The sequence below is a fragment of the Sander lucioperca genome, chromosome 22 (genome assembly GCF_008315115.2).
Source record: "Sander lucioperca isolate FBNREF2018 chromosome 22, SLUC_FBN_1.2, whole genome shotgun sequence".
Taxonomy (NCBI): Eukaryota; Metazoa; Chordata; class Actinopteri; order Perciformes; family Percidae; genus Sander; species Sander lucioperca.
In genome coordinates, this window is record NC_050194.1 from 19,555,940 (window position 1) to 19,582,930 (window position 26,991).

General features: G+C 42.0%; 1 protein-coding gene across 3 annotated transcripts in view; it reads right to left on the reverse strand.

Annotated features, from left to right (window-relative positions):
• Nucleotides 1-1,724: 1,724 nt before the first annotated feature.
• usp54b (ubiquitin specific peptidase 54b) overlaps nt 1,725-26,991 on the reverse strand; it is a 55,822-nt gene continuing 30,555 nt past the window's right edge. For 2 of the 3 annotated variants that reach the window (XM_031315000.2, XM_031315001.2), the window contains 13 exons: nt 23,725-23,871; nt 20,379-20,528; nt 19,580-19,772; nt 19,089-19,271; nt 18,499-18,718; nt 17,627-18,013; nt 17,213-17,340; nt 16,967-17,128; nt 12,636-12,783; nt 8,671-9,497; nt 6,941-7,068; nt 6,707-6,838; nt 1,725-4,074 (listed from right to left, as the gene is read on the reverse strand). In XM_031315000.2, coding sequence (XP_031170860.1) covers nt 3,988-4,074; nt 6,707-6,838; nt 6,941-7,068; nt 8,671-9,497; nt 12,636-12,783; nt 16,967-17,128; nt 17,213-17,340; nt 17,627-18,013; nt 18,499-18,718; nt 19,089-19,271; nt 19,580-19,772; nt 20,379-20,528; nt 23,725-23,871 — 2,892 coding nt within the window. In that variant the 3' untranslated portion in view covers nt 1,725-3,987. Of the gene's footprint in view, nt 4,075-6,349; nt 6,490-6,706; nt 6,839-6,940; nt 7,069-8,670; nt 9,498-12,635; nt 12,784-16,966; nt 17,129-17,212; nt 17,341-17,626; nt 18,014-18,498; nt 18,719-19,088; nt 19,272-19,579; nt 19,773-20,378; nt 20,529-23,724; nt 23,872-26,991 lie in introns of all 3 variants that reach the window. The other variant, XR_004107650.2, reaches the window with a different exon arrangement.

The window sequence follows — 26,991 nt, forward strand, 5'->3', positions numbered from 1 at the left end:
ATTATTGATACACTGATGTGTACTTCAATGTTGCAACTAGGAAAGGTGTGTTTTAATAACTTTATATAGGCTACTTAAAATGATTGAAGTAGAGCAATACGTACAATAATTCCCATTGAAATGCACTGTAGAGAAGTAACGTTAGAAGTAGGCTATAGGTAACAGAAAAGGGAAATACAAAATTGTAAATGTATGCCTATTTGGCCTACGTTTGATTTCTACATTTTGTTTAACACGATTTCTTTTAGCATTTTTAGTCATTTTTCTTTTCCTAAGTGAAATAAGGAAATTAATTCTCCACCTGACGTTAGGCGTGAGACTCAATTAGCGTCAAAAACAGCCTTTAGTCAAAACACACAATAATGAAACACACATTTTTAGATTCAGTGTGATTTACACTTACCGGTAACCCCAATGTCCATCGCAAATAACGTCCATAAATCCGCTTAGAAATCATAGGAGTAAAAGACGCTCATTATAACTCCCGATCTTGTCTGATAATTTTCACATTTTTAAGTTTTCTTTAGTTTCAAAGTAACGTAATGGTAGTTGTACGTGCATCCAAAGGTACATTACAAACAGGAACCGCTAACAGATAATTCGGCGTACTTTTAGTTGTACAAATTTGCTAAAATGTAAACAAATATAGGCTAAACAAAATCGGGGCTCAAGTTGTAGCCCACAGCTAACTAACTGACACCATGGATGGCAACATTCTACTTCCTGTTTACATCAGTCAAAGACGCCCCCAAATCAAGGCACTACAAATACAGAAATGCAGTATGTTCATGTATGAAACGTCATTGGCAGTTTGCATACACAAAAAAAATAGGCTTCCAATCTTGTTGACATTCAGACTTAAATAACATTGTAAATAAGATGTTTGTGGTATTCTATAAAGTGCTTTGATTATTCAGATCTTAAAAGAGAAATAGCAATAGCCTAATTTTATATGAGCTACTTCACACATTTAGAATATAGAAAAGTTATCAGCATGTTATGTTTGCACTTTCTCCATTTATAAAAGCACAATAACATTACTATATAAAGTACGTAATCAAATTAGAATTTCATGTTTTTGCTGGTGCAAACTCTGCAAAGAGGCTGCAGATAATCCTGTGAAGGAACTGTTTGATATCAAATAAAATGGGGGCAAGCACAAGCAGTATGGCTAATTAAGACAAGATGTCTGGATATTTTGAGTGAAAGTATTTCCAAAGATGTAGTTTCTTAGAGTCAGTCAGCAAACTATAACTTTGTAAACAAAAAAAAAATGACATTTACAGTTATTACACATTTCCAGTATCTGAATTCATGATCTCTATAGAAATTAGTGCTGTGACATGTAATTTAGATCATTTTTCATGTGTAAATATGGTACAAGAGCTGACACCTATTTAAAGATTTAGGTAGGAGCTTTTTCTGAGCTCTAAACATTTATTTTACAAGTAGGCTATATGGTGTGAAACTACCAACACAATTAAAATGTATTTAAAGTCTCAAAATGCTAATGCTACCATCTAACATTTTGAGATTTAGAGAATAAAAGAAATGCAGTTTTGTAAACACAAATATAAAATCATAGATTCGTGGGATAAATTATTAGCAGAAAGTGGATCACGTTTTAGTTTTGTACTAGGTCATTGCAGTTCTTAGGCCGACATCACTCTTTTGTTCTTGTTTTCTCCTAATCTTTCTACAAACCAATGATGACACAGACATTGTATGGTGGTTACGCCCCCTGTGGGAGTGCATTGGTAATAACTTTATTGCAAAAATACAGGTTCCCTCTTTCCCCGAGCAACACCACCCCAGAACTCACACACAGTCTACACACACCCACATACAATAAACCATCTGCAGTGGTTAACTCTTTACTCTCCAAACCTCTCTTGTCTCTGACCATCACATCATTCACAAACATACACTTTCATCCTTTAGTTTACATTCATTCGTTCTCTTTCTCCCTTTTTGCTTTCTACCTACTCGTTGCTCTCTTTTGCATTCCATTGGTTGAAACATAGTAGTTAGATGCAGAACAACAAAGTTCCCCAGCAGCATTAAACATGAGATCTCCTCCACCTCTCTTTGTCTCTGCCAGAGTCCATGAGAGCGCCCATGGGTGGGTGTGTCTGCCTCCTGACTGTCTCTGATACAAGATTGTGAGGGAAGGTTGATTTGCATAGCGGACTCATGCGCTACAATTGGCTACATTCTCCCACATCCAGAACCCAAAAAAACAATCAAACAAACAAAAAACAACAACAAAATCTGAACCTAAATGAAAATAGAAACAGCAATGTTAAATACGCTCTCTGAGTTAAGTGCCAACCTTTGGTTTAGTTACAACGATCAATCAACATCAGTAAATCCTTGAAGAATTTAACATGGGCCAGTTGTTGTATAAGGACTTTGTTATTTTATATCATATTTAATAAAGCATATAATAAATGTACTCTACACACTGCTCCTCAGAAAAAGGGGTGAATTAAGTTATAACTGTTCATTACTGTATAATAACTGTTCATACAACTGAGGAATGGTTGACATCTCTGAAGAAGATAGCTCACTGGCTGAAAAAATACCTCTAATACATATATATATTATATAAAGCATATTCATATTAGACATGTCACTGTCTCAGGCTGAAGATGAGCATTTTCTATTCACATCTGAGGTCTCAAAACCAGTTTCAGTGGGAGGGATAAATAATTAAGAGTAAATTGATAAGTGCCACTGAAGTTCACCTGAGGCCTTTAAGTAAAACAAATGCCATCGACTTCTCTCCAGCTGCTCCACAGTCAAATAGCCTTCGGAAAGTGCACTTCTGCCATGTAACCTTGTAAAGCGCACTTGAGTCAATCCCTTTTTTTTCATTGATAAAGCCTACAGTAAGAGAAGGGTTTCCTAACCTACATACTCTCATTCCTTCTCGACTTTCCTCCCCATTTGGCCTTATTCTGGTGCTACTGTTTCCTGTTTCGGAAGAAAGAAAGCAAGCGCGAATAAAAGACAGCAAGAAGGAAAGAAAGGAACAAGTAAAGAAGCAGAAAAAAAGGAAGCGCTTTTCTTGTTTAATCTCCCGGTAGAAACGGGAGAGCTGTCATTAGGTCGGCGAGCAGTTTGGGGGCGGAAACTCCAGCTAGACACTTGTGAAGTGCACTCCACTTCTATTTGAAATGCAGACATGAGGAAGTACCACTTTAAATTTATCAATATTTGTTAATTATCATTATCAACATTCCATAATGTCTTATTTATTAACATACAGGTTTCATACATGACTTTTTCTGTACATGACTTTTAGTTATTAGTGAGTTCGGTCTCGGGCGAGTTTACTGTGCGCGCACACAGAAAGAAAAAAACAAACAAACCCAAAAAGAAAGAGAAAAAATATGGCTGTCATCTGAAACAGACCCAGTTCAGCTATGTGAACGTCCAATAGGAAATGCCCGTGAAGAAAGAGGAAGAGGCGTGGCTACTAGGTAAGAGTCTCCCCCTGAGCTGAGGGTCCTGTAGGATGGAGGACGAGTCTGCTGCGAGCTCAGGTCATAGTCAGACCCCGCCAGTGAGCGACCAAGCCAACAACACCACTGAAAGCGGCATGCTCGCCAGGCTGACTTGCACAGGATTTACCCTCTGAAAACCCAGGGGGGAGACGAGAAACAACAGTCCCGGGAAGTAGGGGGGGAAGGTTGAGGTTGTAGTTGGGGGTCAGAGTGACTGCATAGACAGAATAATAGGTCAAGAGGGAGAGGGAGGGAGGGAGGCAAGGAGAGGCTAAGCGGGGTGCTGCAGGCGCTGAGGGAGGCTCTATGTCAGTGCAGATGTGCATGTGTGCGTGCATGTGGTTGCGTGTGCATGTTGTTTGAGGGAAAAGGAGGAGGAACAGGATAGGAGTTGAGTTAGATCCTCCTGAGCCAATTCCAGGTCCGTCAGACGGGCCCCGGCGCTGCTGCCCCACGTGGAGGTGGACGCTGTGGGACATTAGTGAAGCAACGCGGGACTCTGGTCAGAAGACAGCTTGACCCCCGTCAGACACAGCCAGAAACTCCCCGCACTGCCCGACAGCTCCTGAGATAAGAGAAGAGACAGATTACAGCAGCATGAAGGTGCATTCAAACATTTAGAAAGAATTTTAACGGCTAAACTATGAAATAGATTTGAAGTGGAAGAGGTAATCCGATCATTCACATAGAAATCAGTTTGAGCTAGCCACAAATGTTCAACACATGCAAACGCACACAGAAGTTCAAAATCCCAAACATACTGATGCTCTAAACAACATGTCATGTGCTACTTGGTGCAAGCTTTTACTTGAACCCTGACGTTCCCCACGTTCTACTTAAATCTACCCCTAAGTAGGACATTTTGTCCCACATGTTTTCACCACATATATTATATATTGAATATAATCTCCTCCCTGAACCAATACACTAATTAAGTCCAAACACACAAGGCCATTGTTTGTATTTCTGCACCATTTCAGTTGAAATAATTAATTAGTCATGTCTTGTACATCAATTTATAGGCCTCTTCCTCTCATTTATCTTTGGAAACTTTGAAATCTAATGTACAGTTCTGTGAATTAGTAAAGTGATATGACTGCGCACCAAAAGGCCTCTTCCAGCACAGGGCTGCAATGCAATATATATATATATATAATATAAGATAAAACATTCACATAAAAAGGGAAAAAACAATAACTTCCATGAATTGACTGCAGCAACATGTGTAAAAGAGAACAAATTGGGGGAAGATTTTTTGCACATGGAGTAAGTTGTATATGAATTTCATTAAAAGAGGGATGTTTTGAGATTAACTAAATTCATTTTGAGCTATCCACGAACTTAGGTTTAAAGAGTACTGAATGTGCTATTTTGTACACAACAAAAAGATTCAACCTTTTCTAACCAATAATGTATTTATGGTAATTTATATTCCTCTTGTCTAGTCGTCTCTAGTCATTTGACTAATTGCTTTACTGAAAAAAAATAGAAACAATCTCACATACCACACTATGACCTTTACATGGAAAATTTAGAAACCTGGTTGTCCATCTTCCTGTATACTTAATGCAGCTTTCTGAGCATGTGCAGGCAACTGTGCCTTGATTCCAGTGAATGATAAGAAACCTGGATCAGAACTCAAGATGGCTTATCCAGGTTTTTTCAAACTGGGTTATAATGTTTACATCCACAGCACAAAGACATGCAGCCAGAAACATTTGGGGAATAAAGCCTTGTATATTGAGACCAGTTTTATTTGGATTCACCTCACATCCCAAACAAACAAACAAACAAATAAATCTGACAGGTTTCAAGGGTCGGTGTCTACTTGCTGTTTATTTATTTTTCTGTTTTGTATTTGCAATATCATTGGTTCCTGGTTTCCTTATTATTTAGGTACCAACACCTCAGGCACCTTGCCCCACAATTGTCATTTTCAACTTAGTTTCTGTTGTCAGTGTTTCGTCTAAAAAGTTAAGAAGTGAAGATAAGTGACACATGCAGTGATATAGTGTTAGAGCCAGTTGTTCCAAGCTGTCGTTTTGGGCAATATGATGGATTTATTACTGAAAATAAATATTTAAGTTTTTTCTACTAGAGAGAATAAAAACATTTTGTACAAAATATTTCAGATCAATGTGCATTAGCCTCAGCTCCCACAGTGAGGTGTGATTTTTGCACTCTGAAACTGAAGAGGTGTAAAAACCTGAGCTGATGCCTCTGCTTGTCAGACCATAAAAAGTCTCTAAAAAAAAAGAGATACCTTAAATGACACAAACAAACCAGACAGGTCTGCAGTTTTTTCTACATGTCATCCTGGCATGGAGTAAGGCTTCAAAAGTTGGAAATAACCTGTGTTGTTTCTGACGGGTGCCCTGATTAAAATTATGTTGTTGTTGAGCTCATTTGTGATCTGTCCTTAAAGAAAAGTTATAGATAGTTAGTTTATAGAAGGTAGGTGATTTCTGCTGGATGTTTTGACTAAATTTGACACATGTAAATTTGCCCAGGGATGAAAATAATCTTTGGCTCTCCACAGTTGTTACAAATTAGTGCACATCCCCAGGATATAGCTATGTGCAAATAGGGGCTTAGCCTGCCACATGAGTTTGCCAGAAAGTAAAATGTTGACCAAAAATATCATAAAATATCAAGAAAATACTTTTACTTTGCTATTCTGACCTGATTTAGAAATTGCTCTGAAACACACTCATCTGGCACTCAAAGTAGCTAAACCAAGGAGATATGCACACTCTTCACAGTCTTGAGCAGATGAGTGGTATTTTCCTTAAACGGTTACAGGAGTAACGCCATATGAGCTCAGCGCAGTCAGTGTTTACCTGTGAAGCAGTGGAGGGAAGTGGTGATGAGAAGGTGTTGGTGATGAGAAGAATGGAGGAGATGATAGTGGTGGAATAGCAACAGGGACTCAGAGGAGAGGAAGTAAGCAAGGAGAGGCACTGACATCAGCCTGCTTCACCTTTGAGAAAGAAAGAGAAGGAGAAGCAGAGAGAGGAGGACAGATTGGAAATCGAAAAAAAAAAAAGCAGGACAAAAGGGAGAAACGAGACAAACAGCAGGGGAGAAGAGCACAGGGAAAAGCAATGTGTAAAGTGCCACGGCCACAGGATATCAGGCAGATGCAGTTTAACAGCACGGCCACAGGGAGGCAGCAGGACACAGGAAGTCACACTCACGAAGCTGCGGGTTGCAGTCAGCCGGCTGCGGCGCGAGGTCACTACTGTGCCGCTCAGGCTGCGTCCAATTCGTTTCAGGTTTTCCCCATCAACAGGCTCCACCCCACAACGCAGATCCCGCAACATCATTGGCTGCAGAGGGAGAAAATGTCTGTCAGATGCTGGAAAATGGATCCAACTGATGACCTGCGAGAATGTGAGGGGATTCTGTTGGAAAGACTACGTAGACAATACCTTGTTGAGGTAGGTGGGGGTGCTGGTGCAGTCCGCCCCGTACACACTCCTCTCCATGTCTGCGTTGGGGGTCTTGGAGCGAGTCTGCCCTCCCATCCTGGATATGAGCCTCTCTGATGGGCTGCAGCCTTAAAACACACAGAGGCAGGTTTAAAAATACAAGGATGATCTCTAAAACATGTCAGCTTTTTAACAACTCGAATGTTTCCCTAAATTTAACCATGCAAAGCCAAGGTAAAACATTATTTATATATTCAATACAATTCTGTTCCACCCCTTTACTGAACCAATATATCACACTTATTGAGTAAACTGTTCAAACACAAGATGCTTGTTTTTTATGGTTGCACCATTTCAGCAAATGAAATTATGTCATTATAAATAATGTCTAGTGCATCAACTTATGAACATTCCCTTTTTGACTTGAATTTAATATAAAGTTGTGTGATTGCGGGGAAGTAATGTGACAGCACACCAAATGGTCTCTTCAAGGACAGGGGTGCGCGACCAGAAAAATAACAGAAATGTAAAAAATCCACATAAAGTTTAAAGAAACAGCTGCAACAACCTGTCTACAGAAATACTCTTGTGCTGTCATTCTACATACATACATTATATACATAATACATACTAATATGTACTAATCTTTACAGTACACAGTCTTTTTCAGTTAGTATCTTGTACAATAAATCAACTTACATCACCGTTTTATACAAACAGGGAATGATACAATACTTGCACTGTCAGAATAATTCTATGACTTTTGCATAAAAGTGCTTAAACTTAAAGAGACAGCAAAATGTTTTTCAAAAATCGAAATGCTCTAAATTCTTTTGCAGCCGTGAGCAGCTCATCCATTTGTGCTTTGCATTGTGTGAGAGGGTTCAGAATCAGAATCAGAAATACTTTAATAATCCCAGGGGGAAATTATTAAAAGCAAGTTTTTCAGCATACTGACTGTTTTTAAGTATAACTGTCACTTTTACAGTGCAAACACACTACATACTCAAAACCTGCTTAGAATTAGTGTATAGTAGTGTTAAACTGGGACACAGCTAAAGGTTTTTAGCTTGTTTTTCATTTCTTAACATGGTCTTAAATACAACGCATGTGGGACTTTGTACATTTAGCCTTATCTCTAGTAGGAATCAAATTTAACGACGTACATACTACACATTCATTAGAATTTATGTTTTGAGAATTAACAGAAAACTTGACTATAGAGTACCATAGGACTGCAACTAAAAATTATTTTCATCATCAATTACTCTGTTGCTTGTTTTGTTGATTAATCAATTAATCATTAAGCTCATGAAATATGCAAAAATTGCGAACAAAAAAAAAACAATCACTAAGTTCCCACAGCCTAACGTAGCATCTATAAATTGCTTATTTTATTTGACTATTATCTATTAAAAATGTTGAAAATGGAAGGGATAAATTGCTTACACAGTTACTTGATTATCAAAATTGTTTATAAATGTTCTGACGATTAAATAATAGTTATTTATATTATTATTTAGATATTATTAATATTATAATCATTTCAGCTCTACCATGAAATCTTTTTAGGAATGTAAATTACATTAAATTATGACATATAATTTTATTACACTTTTAGAAGTTTTCCGAAGTGTTGTGGTAGCTCTTGGTTTTGTGCCTGACTCTGTGTGTGTGTGTGTGTGTGTGTGTGTGTGTGTGTGTGTGTGTGTGTGTGTGTGTGTGTATACCTGTCTTTCCAGCCAGCAGACTGGCCTGGTAAAGGTAGTCAAGCTCAGACAGCTCAGCCTCTTCGCGGTCACAGCAAGGATCACTGTGTTGCCCTGGGGCATGCTGGGAGCTGTAGTGCCCTGGAGAGGACTGGCAACTGTAGCTGTTGTGCTGACTGGAGGTCTGCGGCCTGATGGGGACACAGCGGTCCGGGGGCGTTTCATACGGTGTCACCACGGCGTCAGGGCGGTCCAAACTCCAGGAGGACCAATGACGTGTGCCGCTGTCGGCGGCAGTTTCGTGCCTCGGCCAATGCTGAGCAGCACCAGTGGGGGAATGGGGCTGGGGGGGCTGCCAGAGAGGCATGAGAAGTTTCCTTTGCCCAGAGGCTTCCAGAGGGGAAGATGGGGGAGGAGTAGAGGATGGAGAGGGAGGGTGTGTGTGTGTGGGTTCAAGGTGTGTGGAGTGTGCAATGTGTGTGGTGTGTGTATCCCAGAGACGCAGAGGAAGCGAGGGCAGAGAGATGGCTAAGTGCTTCCCCAGGGGTCTGACACTCACCCCCCCTGCCTGCAGCAACTCGCACAGCCTCACCCCTGTCCCCTCCCTCCCATCCTTGCCTTCCTCCCATCTCCTCCCCATGCATCCACCCTCCTCCTCCTCCCCTTGGCTAGAAGGTGCGCAAGGGTGAGGGATGCTGAGGGTGAGCAGGGGTCGAGGGGGAGCGGGCCGATAGGGTGGAGGAGGGGGCGGGTCCGGACCCAGAGCAGTGTCCTGGTTGGGCACTGCCTGGTCCTCTTCCTCCTCCTGATTGGGCGTCAGCAGTACTTGGACCGGGCCAGGCTGTTCACTGGAGGACACAAGAGAGGGAGGGTGTCAGTAAGCCAGCAGCAAGTAAAAAAAAACAAAAAACAGAGCTGCTCTGACGTCAGGTGAGTTACTGCATAGAGGGAAGGTCACAACAGCACTACAGGATAAACAAGCAGAAAACAGACACACACGTACAAACACACACAAGCTCTCATACTTTCATACAGAACAAACAGCTACGAGCACACAATGATGCAGCCTTGTGCAAGCACCGCTTTGTGTATGGGATTCCACAGCCATGCTGTTTATGAGACAGGCACAAGCTCAGCTCCATTGACTGACAGATGCAGGTTCACCAAACGTAACTCTCTGATCTGAACACAACACAAACAACCAACTTGAAGACTTCAATCTGATTATCAAAACAGCAATCTACCCTATGCTGCATTGATGCAGTAAATCAACACTGAAAATAAATGTGGCTTATACAGTCTGGAGTAATTCAGTCTCGGCGGGCCACTATATTACTTTATCGATTTACATACATTGATATGTGGAGGATATGATATATGTTGAACATTAGTGGAACGTCTCTGCAGAGATTCTGCACTCTATCAGAGTAGCTGTGTGTGTGTGTGTGTGTGTGTGTGTGTGTGTGTGTGTGTGTGTGTGTGTGTGTGTGTGTGTGTGTGTGTGTGTGTGTATTGAACTACAGTAGTGTGTGTGTTGGTATGTGTGAACAGCAAGTCTGTAAATTTGTGTCTATTTTTAAAGACACAAGAGTGTGCGCAAACCTGTCTGTGTCTATGTGAGTACCAGCCCCCATCCCCCACATTAACTCTCTCGTCTCTTTTCGGCCTTAGTAATTACCCAAGAGGCTTTGCAGCAGCAAGCTATAAATCAGAGGCTTGTGATGATCAATAGAGGAGAGGAGGAAGGTAATAAAAGAGGCTGAGCGCTGAGCTTTACCTCCTCCTTCCCTGCATCATGTTGTTAACAGTTTGGATTTACAATTTATTCATTTTTAACAAATTTCGCTGCAGATTAAACTGAGTTCTAATGAAACAGGGACTTAACCCGTAATTAACATGACTAAGTTAGCAAATCCAATCATTGTATTTACAGACTCCTTACAAGATATCATGGGAGAATGTTTTAGAGTAGATTATACGATTTTAATGACGACGTTTAAGACATGTATGGGATTGGCTCCTCACTTTATTTGTAATTTGCTAACTTCATATGAGTTTAACCCAAGATCCTCTAGGAGACTGGGTCTTTGTGATTAGGGGCACTTTAATCCAGAATTTATGTTATTTAAAAAAAAAAATGTAAATAGTTTTTAAAATAGTTTTAGTCTCTCTGTGTTTTATTGCACTAGTACACTGCAGCAACGGTGCCTCTGCTAAATAGCCTTGGGAAGGAACTTGTTTTGGTGTGCATGTTTTGGTGAAACATGTGCACGTAGGGAGGCGAGCTCTGCAATTAAAATGGCTGTTGAGTTTGTGATGAGAATTATACTCAAAAAAAGTTAAATATAATGTGATTGTCGGTTCTAGCTCGGAGGTTAAGAATGCCAACACAAAGAAAGCAGAAGGTGAGTGACATCCGGCCGAAAAATGAGGGACATCCGGTGGAACCTCCGGTGGCAGTGGAACTATCCCGTAAATGAAACGTCGTCAATATAGACTATATTTTATACCACTCTGATCTGTGCATTTTCTTTGTTGAGTATTTGTTCGATTAATTGATTAATAATTTGGCCTTTAGAATGTCAGAAAATAGGGAAAAATGCCTGTCACTATTTTGAACAGTTGACATCTTTAAATTGCTTGTTTTGTCTGATCAACAGTCCAAAAGATATTCAGTTGACTGAAATCAATGGAATGTAGCCTGGGTAAACCCTGACGAACTTCCGGCAAATTTAAGATTTGCTCTGCAAGTCAGTCTGGCGAAGAGCCCATTCAAACCCATTTCCAATGTCCCCAAAATCGAGGCACCAATCACAACCGCTAAGGCGGGCTTTACACCAATCACAACCATTGAGGCGGGCTTTACACCAATCACAACCATTGAGGCGGGCTTTACGCGCCGATGGTAGCGCAGCAACGGCGAGCGGCTTTTTGTTTACATTCAACAGGACGGCTACCGAAGCGCAGTGTCACCCATATCGTTGGTCTGATTGGTTGGACTATCCAATGCGCCCAGAGGCATTTGAGCGGCGTCCGTTGGTGATGCCCCTTTGGAAATGAACTGTCAATGAACCTTCCCCAGACCCACTCTCAGTTACAACTGAGAAGGGTCTGGTGTCAACCAGGCTAAATGGAATGCCTAGGCCCCGTCATACTTGCCTGCAAGTCTAACTCTTATTATTTAGTTAGTTGTGATTATCTCAGATTCTAGATGAGCTGCCTCACTCTTTAAATATTACATATGACACTTCTTACGAAACTTCCCTGCTGAAGCTCTCTTTCCCTTCTTTGCACAGCATAACTAACACATCTGGAGGAATGCAGACTGACTTAATGTAACACACAAACACAACAGCAAAGAGCAAAAAAAACACAAACCACAGTGCAGGATCTGGGACTACAATTGCACAGCAGCACAGAGTACAGAAACACAGTGACGGACTGCAGCTTTACAGACAACACAAAGAACAGAGGGAAGCCTTGGCAGCACACAGCTACAAAGAGCAGCACAACAAGTATGCAGGGAAGCAGTGAAGCACGGAAAAGCAGAGAGCAACTCTGTCTCTCTCTTTTTATTCTCGATGGCAACACAGAGCCCAGCAAAGCAGGTTTTTACTGCACTGCAACAAACACACAAACACAAAGGGGATAAGACGTTACTGTATATAGCCAAGTGCTTGAGAACACACACACATTCATTCAGACACACATACAGCAGGATGTGAGAGTGCAGTGCTTGGGGTTACAAAAAAAAGGGGTTCTGGGATTTTTGGCAGCCAGAGCTGAAGACACACACATGAGGGTGTTGAGGTGTTTTTAGACAGCCAGCACCCAGAGGACACACACAGAGGAGTCCTGAGGTGGGTTTAAGGACAGCTTGAGCTGAGGACACACGAAGTGAGGGAGGGAGGAAGGGAGGAAGGGGTGCTGAGGTGGTTTTGAGACAGGCACCGCTGCGGACACATAAGGGGGGACAGTGGTGGTACCTGCAGGGCCCCTGTGGGCGGGCGCTTCCTGTCTCCCGTTCCATTTCCTGTTCCTGCCTGCGTTTGATTGGGCCCCCAGTGCTCCTCATGCACGCAGCTACAGCCAATCCGCTATGAGCGTTAGCCTCATGCAGGGGTCTGAGCACAGCTGAGGATGTTAACAACAGAGCGGGAGATAAAAAGGAGAAAAGACAGAGAGATATAACGACAGAGTGGCAGAGAAAGAAAGAGTGAGGGAACAGAAAAGAAAAGTATACCAGAAAGAAAATTGAGTAAAAGATAAAGACAAAATATGAGGATGAAAGAACAGGTGAGACAAAAGGGGACAGAGAAAATAGAAGCAGAGCAGAAGGAGTGGTTATGAGGGGGCCGGCATGCATTACGCTCCTCTACTGTAAGTCAATGTGTTTTAAACATGTACATGTATAGAGTTGCAAAGTGGGATGAGATTGGTTAAATCACACATCAAAAATAGTAACCACTGGGTTACAACTCCCAAGGAGCATTTCACTATAAATAGGTTTTTGTAGAAACCTGATAAAACATTCTGTTTTAGATGAATTTAATAACTATGGTGCTCTATTTTATTCCCAATTAAAACAAAAGAGAAGTCCAAATTTGCTGCAGCTCTGATTTGCACCTTCTTCTACAAAGCTATAGCTGCTGTGGCTCATGGGTATCGTAGTATTTCACCACACCAAATTGACGAAAAAGAAGATTTCTTAGAAACAAAGCTGAAATATCATATAAAGCTTAAAAATCTTACAAATTAAAAGTTACATCCATAAGTAATGTAACGCATTCTTGCTCAATTTAATACACTCAGGTGTTTTGCCACTAAAGGCTTACTTGGTCTGGTATGACCAGTAACTTATGATGGCTAATGTTATTAAATTTAATATTGTTTTATAACAAACATCACTGTGTCTCTGAGCTTGTGACTTTTCACTACATGTGCCGGCAACAATAGTTTCTGTTCAGCAAAAGTTATATTATCTTTCATGTTTTTTATGTTGACAAAAATTTGAGGATACTATTATAAGAAAACTTTATAGTGCGAAAAAATACTTGTACACACAGCATCTAATCCCACTTTCCAACTCTGTTGTAAATGCATCAAGATGTAAACTTGGACTGTAGTTAGTAAGTCAAAAAGTCAAGATTAGATAAGTGAGGAGCAAAGTTGAGGCTACGTTCATGAAGCCACACCAGACAGAAAAAAAGGACAAAGCTTTCTATGGTGTGTAGCCTTGTGAACGCACCCTAAATGGTGTTAGTCGGTTATAAAAAAGATGCAGAAGAGGACAACAAAAGAGCAGCCATCGCCCATCCTGGCTTGAGTTTAGAGACTTTTGATTGATAGAGACAGAGTAAAGGAAGGTTGATGACAGCTCTGTTGTTGTCGTTGGCTGTAATGTCCTCAAAAACACTGAGGCAGATTGTTTGGAGTTCGTCTGAAACCATTGATACGGATGTGGGAAACCAAATTCTGTTACGTAATTGCACTGATAGTGATGCCATCTGTTCGTTTGCAAGTTGTCCTTTCACTTCATCAAGGTTGAGTGTACTCACAGGGGTGTGTGTGTGTGTGTGTGTGTGTGTGTGTGTGTGTGTGTGTGTGTGTGTGTGTGTGTGTGTGTGTGTGTGTGTGTGTGTGTGTGTGTGTGTGTGTGTGTGTGTGTGTCTCAGGTACATGAGGCTGAACACACTAAAGCACACACAGTAGGACAGACAGGACACAGCACAATAATCCCTGATGGAGATTTAGTTAGTGCTGAGTTGGAGGGGGAAAACCTGCACACCTGCAGTTCAGACAAGGCTCTCTCTCTCACACACACAGACACATATTTTCTTAACAAATACAATAGTAAAGCTGGCACAGAAAAATATAATTTGTGGATGCAAGGACTAAATATGCATGAAAACACACAAACAAACACAGACACACACACACACACACACACACACACACACACACACACACACACACACACACACAGGAATGACCACACCAGAGCTGTCTTTTGAGCCAAGTGTCCAGTCTTTCAGAGTGAATCTAAAGTCAGGTCTCGTGCCATTTAGGTCATGTCTAAGTCAAGTCACAAGTCTGCAAATTGCAAGATATAAATCTTTAAAGTGTCTGAATGTTGATGGTGAAAATGACACAGCGTGTGTGTTTTTTTTGTTGAATTGTTTTTGTATTTAAACGTTTTGCCTTTAAGTCTAAAGTAAGTAACCTCAGTGCAATGAAGTCCAAGTCAAGTCTCAAGTCCTGACTGTGACTTGAGTGACTTAGTACTCTAAATCCATAAAGTTGGGGGACTTGCCCGAGACAGATTAAACAAGACTAAGAGTCTACAGCCTTGCTGGCGGCTCTGTGACTCTCTGTACTTAGGCACAGCTGCGCCTTCAGCTAAATGCTAATTTCAGCATGTTAAAATACTGATGTTTACAATGTTCACCAACTTTGTTTAGCGTGTTAGCATGCTATCATTTGCTAAATAGTACTAAACACAAAGTACAGCTGAGGTTGATGGGAAAGTCATTAGATTTGCTGGTATTTGGTGAGAAACCAAAGTATTAGACAAATGAAATGTTTACTCCTGCTACAGGAAAAGTCAGGAGATCACCAGTAAGTCAGTCAGTAAGATTCATCCTCTTTGAACCATAAGTACAAAATGTCATAGCAATCTATCCACCAAAGTGGTGGACCAACAGAGCCGTAGAGCAATACTGAAGCATGACTGAAAAAGCATTTAGTTCCTAGTAATAAAACACTTGATCCTACACTTTAGCACCTCTACATGTTTTTGTTAGACCCTCCATTCCTGGTAAACGCCGAAATCTTTCAATGGTCCATGCCCCAAGTTTGCAACGTAAATGTGTAGTACTAGTCCCCAAGACCAAAGTGAGATTACTCATTTGGTGTAAATACAGTTACTCATTACGCCAGAAACTCCTGTAGAGCCACATAACACATTACAGTGTCATTATTCCCAGTGATTAGTAAATTAACTTTGACTCACGTCTACAGCTCTGGAACACACAATCTCACATATACACAAAGATACACACTACACACAGGTACATACATGACTATTTATATGTATGTATAAATGTACATGTATAGAAACATGAACACAGGGAGAAACATTCTCAAACACAAACACACGCACGCACACACACACACACACACACACACACACACACACACACACACACACAGACACATAAAATCACAAACACTCACAGAATTGTTTTGCGAACTAAGAAACACATACACATTGTGAACTCCCTACAAGTCTGAACTTTGAAGTTTCCCACTGGTCAGTAAACATCCCAAAAGAGTTACCATGTTGGTGAAAAAAAACTGATCTGACAAGGATTCGCTCTCTGAAGTCAGCTAGAGCTCAGCTGGAACTGTCAGACACAAACACACACACATTTGTTCTGACATAAAACATTCATAGATGACATACAAAAACACAAATATATACAGTATGACTCAGAGTAACACACACTGAACTAATAGACAAATATAAAATACAGACGGTGGTAGACAGATGGAGAGACAGCCGAACAGATGGGAATGAGGACAAAGGGGAGATCAGACAGTACAAACAAGTCACTGTGACTGCTAAAGTAGATAACAGGTAATAATGTGACCTTAAAGTTGCACCGGGAAAGATTTTAACATAAAAATAAATTTTATTAGCCCAGATCATAACACAGCCTCACGTCCCTCCAATTGAAATGCCAGAAATTTGCATTAGTTGTATTTTTTTTTAAGTGACAAGTGAGATTGAAATTGTTTAATAAGTCAGTGATGGCTCGTTAGAATGTGGGGTTTAAAAGATACAAAGTTGCCTTGTGCAGCTTTAAATTCAGTTCCCTTCTTCTTAAAGGGCCAGTTCACAAAAATGTATACATACATACAACATATTTTCTCACTAATTACTGATTCTGGTATCTTACCATGCAGACAGTTTGCATCAGAACTAACTTCCACCAAAAAAATAATCCCTATGAACTGCTGTGAGTATCACAAATGAAAATCATATTCCCATCCATTGCATGGAAGTGGAGACAGAAATCTCTGAGACAAATTTCTTAAAACCTGGGCAAATATAACCAAAACTATCTGCATCGCTAGATACCACTAGAGGTACAGTAAGTGAGAGAATGTTTTCTTTAAATTGAGTGAACCGACCTTTTTTGCTCTCCTTAAAACCTTCCTAACCTCCCATACATCTCTTCTTTCTCCTCCACCCTTCCTCCCTCCTACTTTTCTCTTTCTGTCTTTCTCTTTATCCATATTTGCTTTTCCATACCCTGGTGTTGGAGCTGGTCCAGGTCCATGAATTTGCTGGGTTTGGGGTTGAATCCCATGGCTGCCTCCCGCTCAGCCTCCCTCCGCTTCTGCTGCTCCTGCTGACGGGCTCTCCTCGCCACCTCCTCCTGCAGCTCATCCAGCTCACTGCGCCCTGAGCCGCCTGAAAACACACAAACATATAATGTTCGATCAGATCAAATGCAAGTTACAGTCGATAAATGCAAACACATGCACTAATGCACACCTGTGTTGGTGCTGCCGCCCCAGTTGGGTGAGGGCAGCTCCTGCAGGATAGCACCGCTGCTCTTCGACTTGGGCACCGAACGCCATGAAGGTCCTGACATAAGCACCCGTTTCTGTTGCCCTACCTCCCTGTGGAGAGAAAGGCATAAAACAGAGAGAAAGAGAGCAAGAAAAAGAGACAAAAAGGGGAGAAATGTTAAGAGTGCAGATCATGTGTCTCTTGACAAATACGTTCATTGATTGATTTGTTGTTATGGATGACTGCTGTTGGACATTGTATTGTTGTTAATGTCACATTTGTATTTCAAGCTGATAAAGTGAAATGGAAGGTTACAGAGAAACCAAGAGAGAGAAAGAGAATGAACGACAGAGACAGAAAGAACGAGACAGTAATTGTTATTTGTGAGTTTCCTACCTGTCGGGACTGCTGCTGTTCCTCTCACTGCTCTCGTAGCCACTCTCCATCCTCTGAATCAGACGTGGTTGGTGCTCCACCCCTCTCAGAGGTGGAGGGGCAGGGGGACCCATTGTCCGCCCGCTGCCCAGAGACCTGAGTTGTCCGACCAGCCCAAACCCCGCCTCCAACTCCCCAACCACCCTCCCTTCCACCTCTTGTAGCCCTGGCTGTGTGGGTGGAGTGGGTCCCGCCAAGGGAAAGAAGTCCTGGGGCTCAGGAGGGAGAGAGGGACCAGGCAAGGTGTTGTAGCCCAGAGAGGAGCCTCTCGGTCGGGTGAAGATGCTGTCGATGTTCAGGGCCTCTCTTCTGGGCCTCCACGTTGGTCTGTAGCGGCCTCCAGAAGAACTACAATGCAAGGGAGGAAGATGTTACATGTGATGTTACATGACTCCAGGAGTGGAACAATTGAACACTACTCAAAAGGTGCAAATGCATCTCTAAGTAAAATCTTCTTAAAAGAAAGTAGAAAACAAATTGTAGAGGGTAGTCTAAAAAGTAAAAATACATGACCTACAAAAGGACTTAATTACAGTTCAGATAGAGCTTTTAACAATTTAATTAATTTATTTTATAATACTGCAGTGTGGTTGTGCTCATATAATGCTCTGAAACAAAGTACATTTTGTTGATAATACTTTGTACTTCAAGTAGAGGATCTAAAAACGTCTTTCACCACTATCAATTGCAAGGTGTACTGCTTTTTGCATAATCAAATATTCAGATAATGATATCAAAAAAATATATAAAGTACAACTTTACATGATTTGAATGTGAATTCAAAGGCAGGATGTCTAAAGTCAATGTGTTTGTGTCTTTCAGTGGTGCAGTACCTGGACTTGCTCTCACTGCTGGTGCTTTCATCCTCCCAGTGGGGCCCCCCAACCCCACCCTCACAGCCCCCAACTCCTGATGAAGAGGAGGAGGACAGGGGACGAGAGGAGGAGGAGGAGGAGGTGAGTGGCCGGCGGGAGGAGAGGAGAAAGACGGCCGACTCCTTGTACTCCTGCAGAGGAGGAGAGGGAGGGCGGGGAGGACCCTCCACTGCTGACTCTGAACGTGGGAGAAGAAAGAAAGAAAGAGTAAATCCAATAACATTTTTATTTATCCCACTGGGGGCAATTATGTATGCAGCAGTGCAAGTAAACCAGTAACAAGGTGCATAACCTGAAGAGTCTGCAGTAATGAAGCACAAAGAACTCACTTCATTACCACTGAAACTTGAAAGTTTGATTGCTCTTACTTGTACCTACGAGTACCGCAGTTTAGTACTTTCTCTTACTCCCGGAAAACACTGCAGTCACTTGTGTATTTGCAGTTGTTCGAAGCTGTCAGGGTGTTTTGACTGAAAGTGCAGCTTTACTTTGTTATTACAGACAACTTGTACAGGTAACTTTGCTCCTGGACTCGAATGCAGTTTTACCTCCGGCGTCAGCACCGTGTGGCGGTGTGCCGATGTCGTAATTACAGACCACTGTGGTCTGGGATTCACTGGAGAGGTGGCTGCCCGTTGACTGGTGGAGAGATCGGCTGCGAGAGGCGCGGTGACTCGAGCTGTCCGTCGAAGAGTCGGTACGAGTATCGCTGGATATGGACGGCTCCCGACCTGAGAGAGAACAAGAGAAAGCGAGATGACCTTTCAGTTAATCCTGCATCTTCATATGTTTACAGTCAAAGGCAGGACAATAGGTTCAAGCTCTGCAGTATACAGAAGCAGTTTATATAAGTTGGATTATAGGGTTGAAGGTCAGAGCTTTAAAGCTGTAACCACACTTGACCCCCCACACACACACACACACACACACACACACACACACACACACACACACACACACACACACACACACACACACACACACGGTAATAAACACAGAATAATCTGATCTGTAGCAGAGTGTGTCATCTTTGCTGTACCAGAGTCTTCGCTGTCGTAACCAGCCTTGCTGCTGCAGTGCTGGAGCTCCAGCTGTGGGTTGGAGCTGGTACAGGGGTTGGGGCTCTCCTGCAGTATCACCGGCGTCCCCCGGGGGTCAGCGTAGAGCAGCAGCAGGGGCTGATAGTGGCCTTTGATACAGCGAGACACCACGTCCTTCCACTTAGGGCCGATCTGGAGGTGCAGCAGGGCAACACACACAAACAAAGACACACATAAACATATATTAAAAACACACACACACACACACACACACACATACAAAGAGAAAGTAAATCTATCTGTATTAAGATATAAAATTACGCACATTCCACCAAAACTAGAAGGTCAAACAGACATTGTGCTGCTGTGTGTCCTTATCGATGTCATATTATCACACTTTTCCATTAGCTCAATGACCTAATATGACTGACAGCGTGCACTGTGACTGATACAAGTTTACATCACACTTTGACACATGCAAACCATTGCTTCCGTCACCGCAACATGTATATTATTTTCCAGCCTTATGGAGAATAGCTCATGCTTGAATCATGAAGTGTTACAACATAAGACCAGTTTTAGCACTTAAACCTGCGCTAAGATTAAAACAAAGACAGGGATTAAACCTGAAACACATAATCAATCTCAAGCCGCCCCCGCTGACCATGCAGCACTTGAACTAACATACAGCATAGTTCTTGTCATTGCTGCTCTCACAGGCACAACTGGAGATGCAGCAGATACTGCACAGCACACCCTCCCCGCGTTGCAGCATGCAGACTCCAAACTGTGTCTCACCTCTTTGACTTGGGCGTCGTCAAAGTACATCCACTTGCGTATCTTCGTCTGGAAGAAGAAGGTGGAGTAGTGCTTGCCGTAGTAGCACACCATGCCCACCAAGTAGAGCTCCGCCTGGCGAGCCCTCTCCTCTGTCACACGGTAGAACAACTACAAGGAGAGAGAGAAAGAGAGAGAGAGAGAGAGAGAGAGAGAGAGAGAGAGAGAGACAGAGAGAGAGAGAGATAGACAGAGAGAGGAGGGAGGAGACAGGGAGACAGGGAGGGATGCAGGGAAGAGAGGAAGAGGTGTGCAGTTGGGGGGGGGAGATAGAGATAGGGGAGGTAATGTGAATACAAGCACATTTTTGCTCACCTAGTATATATGCTGTATGCAGTCATCCTTCACACACTGCCTTTTCTCAAACTCTTTACTTTCCACTCAGTGTATACTGCACATGCAGTGCTGTACAGTTATGCATATATACTGCAGTTTTTCATGGAGAAATGATGCACAGATCTCACATAAATACTATTGCCATTAACACGTTTCATAAATACACAGATCAATGCAATAGTGTGTTGCTATAATATATAATGCTCAAGTTGTTGGTTTAAGAACATAACCTTCTATATAATCTCATTGTATTCTAAAGTGTCCTATCTTTACCTGCTGCTGCAAAGACCCATATGTTTCCTTACTTATCTAGGCCTGCAAGTAACAATTACTTTCATTATTGATTACTTTTTTTAGTCAATTAGTGATTGGTCTACAAAATGTAAAAAATGTCAAAACAAAAGTGACGTCTTCAAAACTGCTTCTTTTCTTTGGTCAACGATCCAAAACCTCAAAGATATTCAGTTCACAGCATATCAGCATATCGTCATATTTGAAAAGTCGGAACCTGCAAGCGTTCAGCATTCAGCACCTTGATGAATGACATGACGCTATCTATTTATTTTAATAGACTAATCGTTTCAGCACTACAATCATCCAATCTAAGGAGAGAAAGAACATAAAAGAGTAATGGAAGCAGAAAAGAGAGACTGCGAGGCAGAAGACAGACAAAGAGAAAAAGTGGAAGCAGTGGAAGGGGAGGAGGGATACAGGAGGCCGATGGATTCACTTTCTCTGATTCCCTGAACGACTAAACAAAAGCAGAGAATGCGATAGATTGTGCCTCCGATTTGCATCTGACAACAGGCTTCATCTCACAACGGCGAGATGAAAAAGAGGGGAACCGCAGCAGGCGGAGACAGGAGATAGAAGATAGAGGAAAGAACTTGACTCACTGTAACACAGTCATATTCACTTATCCATTATTCATAGATCTCACTTCAGAATGCGGATGGAGATGTAACAGTGGCTTTAAAATGCATCAACATGACTCAGTCATGACAGAGTATCAGGGGTCAAACGTGTGTGCCTGAGGTGTGAAAGCAGCAGCTATATATAATGGATAATGAATAAGGTCAGGTGGTCTATTTTTTCGTGTGCGCTATAATTTGTGTGTGCTAAAATTTGTTGTTTTTCAGAGTGAGCTGGAACGGGGTTGGTTGAGTTTACTGGGCTCTGCAACACGCACATATTTGTATTCTATATTTGTGTTTGTCATTGAGAGTGTATTTGAGTGTTGCACATTTGCATTTACACTAGTGTGTCTTTGACAGTATACTGTACGTGTGTCCTTGCATGTGTTCATGTCTGACTGTTGGAACATCAGTGTGTGTTTGAACATGCCTCTGGGTATTTGTACCTGTAACGTGGAGGTTAAGTTTCTGGTATCATTTATTTCATATTATTTAATTAGTTTTTTAGCAGCCTTTAACATCACAGCTCAACAAAAGACGTGAGTCAAGGTGTAGCTTTAAGCTCAGACAAGTCTGTAACAGCAGGACAAATGAGCGAATGCTGTAAAAGTTTTAAGACAGCAAAACATTTTTTTTAAATCACTTAAAGGCACAATGAGTAGGAGTAATCCCTCTCAATCATCATTTATGACCTACTGCAATTGTGTGGCGGTGTCTCTATCTGCAGAGACCCTGCCCTCTGCCTGTATTTTCTCTTTTCTTTCCATTTGGCTGTGTTCGGGACGTTTCTGCGCGTCAGCCTTTGGGCACTTGGTGTGTAGCCCCTACGCATGCACAAGCATGAGAAGCAAGAGAATGCTACAAAAATAGCGGACACAGCACCGAAGAAACTAAATTAACAAGCAAATATAGCAAGGCGGAACGCAAAGTGGACAAAGCTCGTTCCGTGAGTGAATCTGGTGTTGGCGAGCACTGAAGTAGAGGAGAGGAGGCTTGCGCTTGTGGTGTCGTTGAGCCGGGGAAGAGGGGCCAACTTTGAATTTTGTTTACAAACTGCAATGCAGAAAGCCTACTCATTCTGCCTTTAAGAGGAGAGCTTTGGTAAGTTTTATTGATACAGAGGAAACCAAGTTACGATGACCTAAATCCCTGCGCTGCTGCTGCTGTAGTTCTTTCTGTGCTAACAAAGTATTGTTGTAACTTTCTAATAGCAACTGCTGTAGTTTAATGCTGTGTTTAATGTGTCTTAGATAATGGAAAGTAAACATCAGGAACACACTTACTTTTTTCAGTAAGCGATGAAAGAAATGCTAAATGAAAGATTGCAGTAAGTTAGAGAAGCTTGTGGAACAGAGGCATGTCTTTTGGCTTTCTATGGGTGGAAGGCCAAAGGATCCAATAGGATTTCGTTTTTGGAGTGGATCAGCATCCGTTTGTATAATAAGGAATCTACTGTGTTAACTCTCTGGATACAACATGCTTGCATAACAACCATCCTAGAACATACTACTCATGCAAAATTAAGGCATGTCTGAGTAGCCAAATTTGTCCTGAAAATAAAAAATATATGACATATTTGGCTGAGACAATGGTTATGGTGCCTTTAAATGGGGTCGGGTTCAAAGTGTTTACGAGAAGAGGCCACTCATTCATAATTTCCTGGAAAGCTCAGAGTTCACAAGCTGTAACATATGCTGGTATTTTAAACAATGTAGAAGCCAAACAATTTTACTCACTTACTGATCAACAGTGTCATCACGACTTTAAGTACTTAAATGCCAAACATATCATGTAGCCTACGTTACTTGACAAAGTGGTGGACCACACGTCTTCCCTAGAATCCTTCCACTACAGAAGCAAAAAAATCTGGCACATCCATGGGATGTCTCATGAGCCTTATGAGGCACTGAGGGTGCAGTCACCACCACAAACATCTGACTATTGATGTCCATGTCACAATTACTAGCACCTCTGGCTCATTGGTACACTTAACATAACATGACATATCATGTATTAATGCTTTTAATGACCGTATGACGTGTGTGTGAACCCCTTACATCTCCCAGACGCAGGCAAGTCCCCAGGCTGTGTATGACGTCCTCCGCCAGGTCCGAGTGGTCTGAGTCCCACACCAGCCCGATGGACACGATCTCTGGTGAGTTCATCAGCACCCGGCGGATACGCAACACCTCCCCACAGTTACTCTGTGATGGAGAGAGGGGGAGGAGGTAAAAAAAAAAAGAAAACGAAAAGGAAAGTGTGTGATCAACCAGGTTGATTCATCCTGTGCTATGAGTGTGACATCGGTAAAACCATCCCTTTATTTGGCAGTGATGATTACACACGCACGCACGCATGCAGGCAGGGAGAGACACACACACACACACACACACACACACACACACACACACAAACAAACTGAACAGTAGGAGGAAAAGGGGCAGAGATAAAAGGCTGGAGAAAAGAGATGATGAAAGGATTGTAAGAGAGAACGACAGAGGAAGAAGCGCTGTGCTGAGTTGTATTTGTCCCTTGGGCCTTCTGTTGAGTTCAGAACCATGTGTTCTGAATACTTCCTTTGAGTCATGACCCACCACAGAGCCGTTGCACACACACAAAGGACGTACACGCATGCACACGCACACACACGAGCATGCACGCAGTGCTGGCAGAGCGGATTCGGAAACAGCCTGAGAACACCCCGGCAACCAGACACTTTGCCAAACACAACACTCGCACACACACATATGCACAAACACACACGGAGCTCTCCCTTTGTGGGCGGCGTGCTGTCTTGCGCTGGCACCAGAGATGGCAGGAGGGTATTTTGCCAGGGTCTGCTTCTGAATTCTCAGAAAGGGACACAAACACAAGCCAGGGAGCAGCAGCCAAACGGCACTTCTGTTAGCTTAGGACACATCGACGGGACACACAGCCTCAGTTAGCTCTCTGTGCTTCCTCACTGCTGGGAACAGCAGCTGACAACATCATTCATCAAATGATCGTACAAACAGATTTGCTCTGCTTCATAATACAACATTGATCGGTGCAGTCTCATCTCTGAATGTTATATGCAAAGATTTCTTTTCTTTTTTTTTTTCTTTTTTTTTTTGCTGTGGCTATGCAGACCTTTCCAGGAGAGAGTGAGTTATATAATAGCGCTGTTGGTCAAAGGATACTGTAGGTTTGCAGAATGCTGATCATGACATTTTTCAGAACAAAATGAAACAACTTTCGGTAAATGTTTGTGCTTATGCTTCCTCACGACTCATACAGCACCGAAATAAAAGGACAATCACACTTTTATCAATGTGGTGACAGCTGAAGAGGCAGATGTAGAAAAACCACCAAACATTCACACAGATGTGGAAAGTTACTTGCAATTCACGGTAACACTTTAGATTACAGCCCGCAATGTACAGCGTGATTAATTAATTTGGGGCAGTGGTGGCCTAAAGGTTGTCGGTTCAATCCCCAGACTGACGAGACAAAATAAAATCTGGGTGGGGAAAGTGAAAGAGCAGCGCTTGTCGCTCCCTCATTTCCACCACTGCGGTGCCCTTGAGCAAGGCCCTTAACCCCAACCGCTCCAGTGGAGCTGCTCAGTGGCCAGCAGATCAGACTGTGGTTGTACTGGGCAGCTTCCAGGTATGAATGTGTGTTTACCCTGTTCTGGCCATCGTCCCCATCAGTCATGATAACATTGTACTGCAATGTACCTAATGCTGGGATCTGGGAAAGTGGCAACATGGTTACAACAAAGTCTGATGGGGCAAGGCTGTAAACAAGCCAACAGTTCAGCCAGATTATCTAATCCACTTCATTTGGACAGTTTGGGCATGTTTCCTCTTCCAAATAAGTTTGGCTAACCTGCAGGTTTGTTTAAAAACTGTATGATCGCCTGACTGCTTGTCTTTCTTAGCACATCAGACTTCTTTTTAGCAATTTCTATTTGTCCCCAGATCTAAGCAATTAACTTGGCGATTACAAAGTTACTATACCAATACAAATGATGGCCCAATATACGGAAAGAAAAAAAGCCTTCCACAAAAGGAATTTGTAAGTACTGTTATCATGTAGAACACAAATGGTCACGTTTCACAAATTGTTATTGTTGCTTGCAAATTGCTGATACATGTGTGAGTCCTACAGGGCTCTTGCATGCATATGCATGGGTCAGAAGTGTGACTTTTGTTCCGTTTTCTTTTTGTCATTGGTGAAACGTGTTAAAATGAGCTGAAGGGAATTTTGTCGTCTTGAAAACATCCTACTTTAATCCCTTCTACGTTTATTTGAATGCTATGGTTACTCGCTACTTTGCAGATTTTTTTATACAAAAGTAGTCAGTTTATGAAATATGATGCACTGTTGCAAATTAAACTACCCAGCACTATATACAGTAGTTTAAATCAACTCTGCATCACGCAATTGCTTTCACATTAATACTTTAATACTTATATTAGAGCAGGGCTGAGGATTGAGCATTTAAAAACAATCCCAGCTGTCTTTAGATTCAGATTATATATTGCTAAATCCTGATCATCACTTTTTTCAACAAAGCCTTGCCCACTTCAAACCAGCAAGAAGAACACAAATGGAAAAAATGCAGAAATCTTGCATGTAAATTAAATAAAATTGATCCAATTTAGTCAGAACATTGCACTTATTGTAAGAAGCGCATTGGAAACAATGTTTTAATGGCCTTCAAGTAAAATGCGTTAATTTTATTTTTAAGTGGTAAAATATTGGAAAACTTCTTCCACTACACCATCTATATATTGAGTTAATTTAATTAATTTGAGCTTATTTCACCTAAAAAAACTGTGTATCCAGAACTTCACTTCTGTTTCCTCTGTCAACTCTTTGGCACCATCAAACATCCTCACACTCTGCTTTCTTCAGCATGGCACCTACAGCATCTCGCTCCCATTCAAATACCATCACTTTGTTTGAGCAGAGCCTGATGTGGTCAAATGTGGTGGTTATGGAAGATAAACAGAGGCAGGTTTGTGTGACTCCCGCAGGACTGTGCACACAACGTCAGCGTTTAGACCGTGAATAAGATAGCGGTGTGTTTTAGTGTAGCTGCAGTGGAGAATGTTGTGGTGCTGCTGCTGCTGCTGCTGTGTGAAGAGAGGGGCAGCTGAGGAGGCTTTTTGTGCAGACACTTTGGCAGAGAGCGGGTCCAAGCTGGATCTATTCAGCAGCAGCAGCAGCATTTTCCCATGTGGTGGCACAACACACAACCCTGCAGAACAAAGGCATCATACACGTTCCTCTGTCTCTCTCTATCTTAATCCAATCTTTTTTCAATGCATCAGACA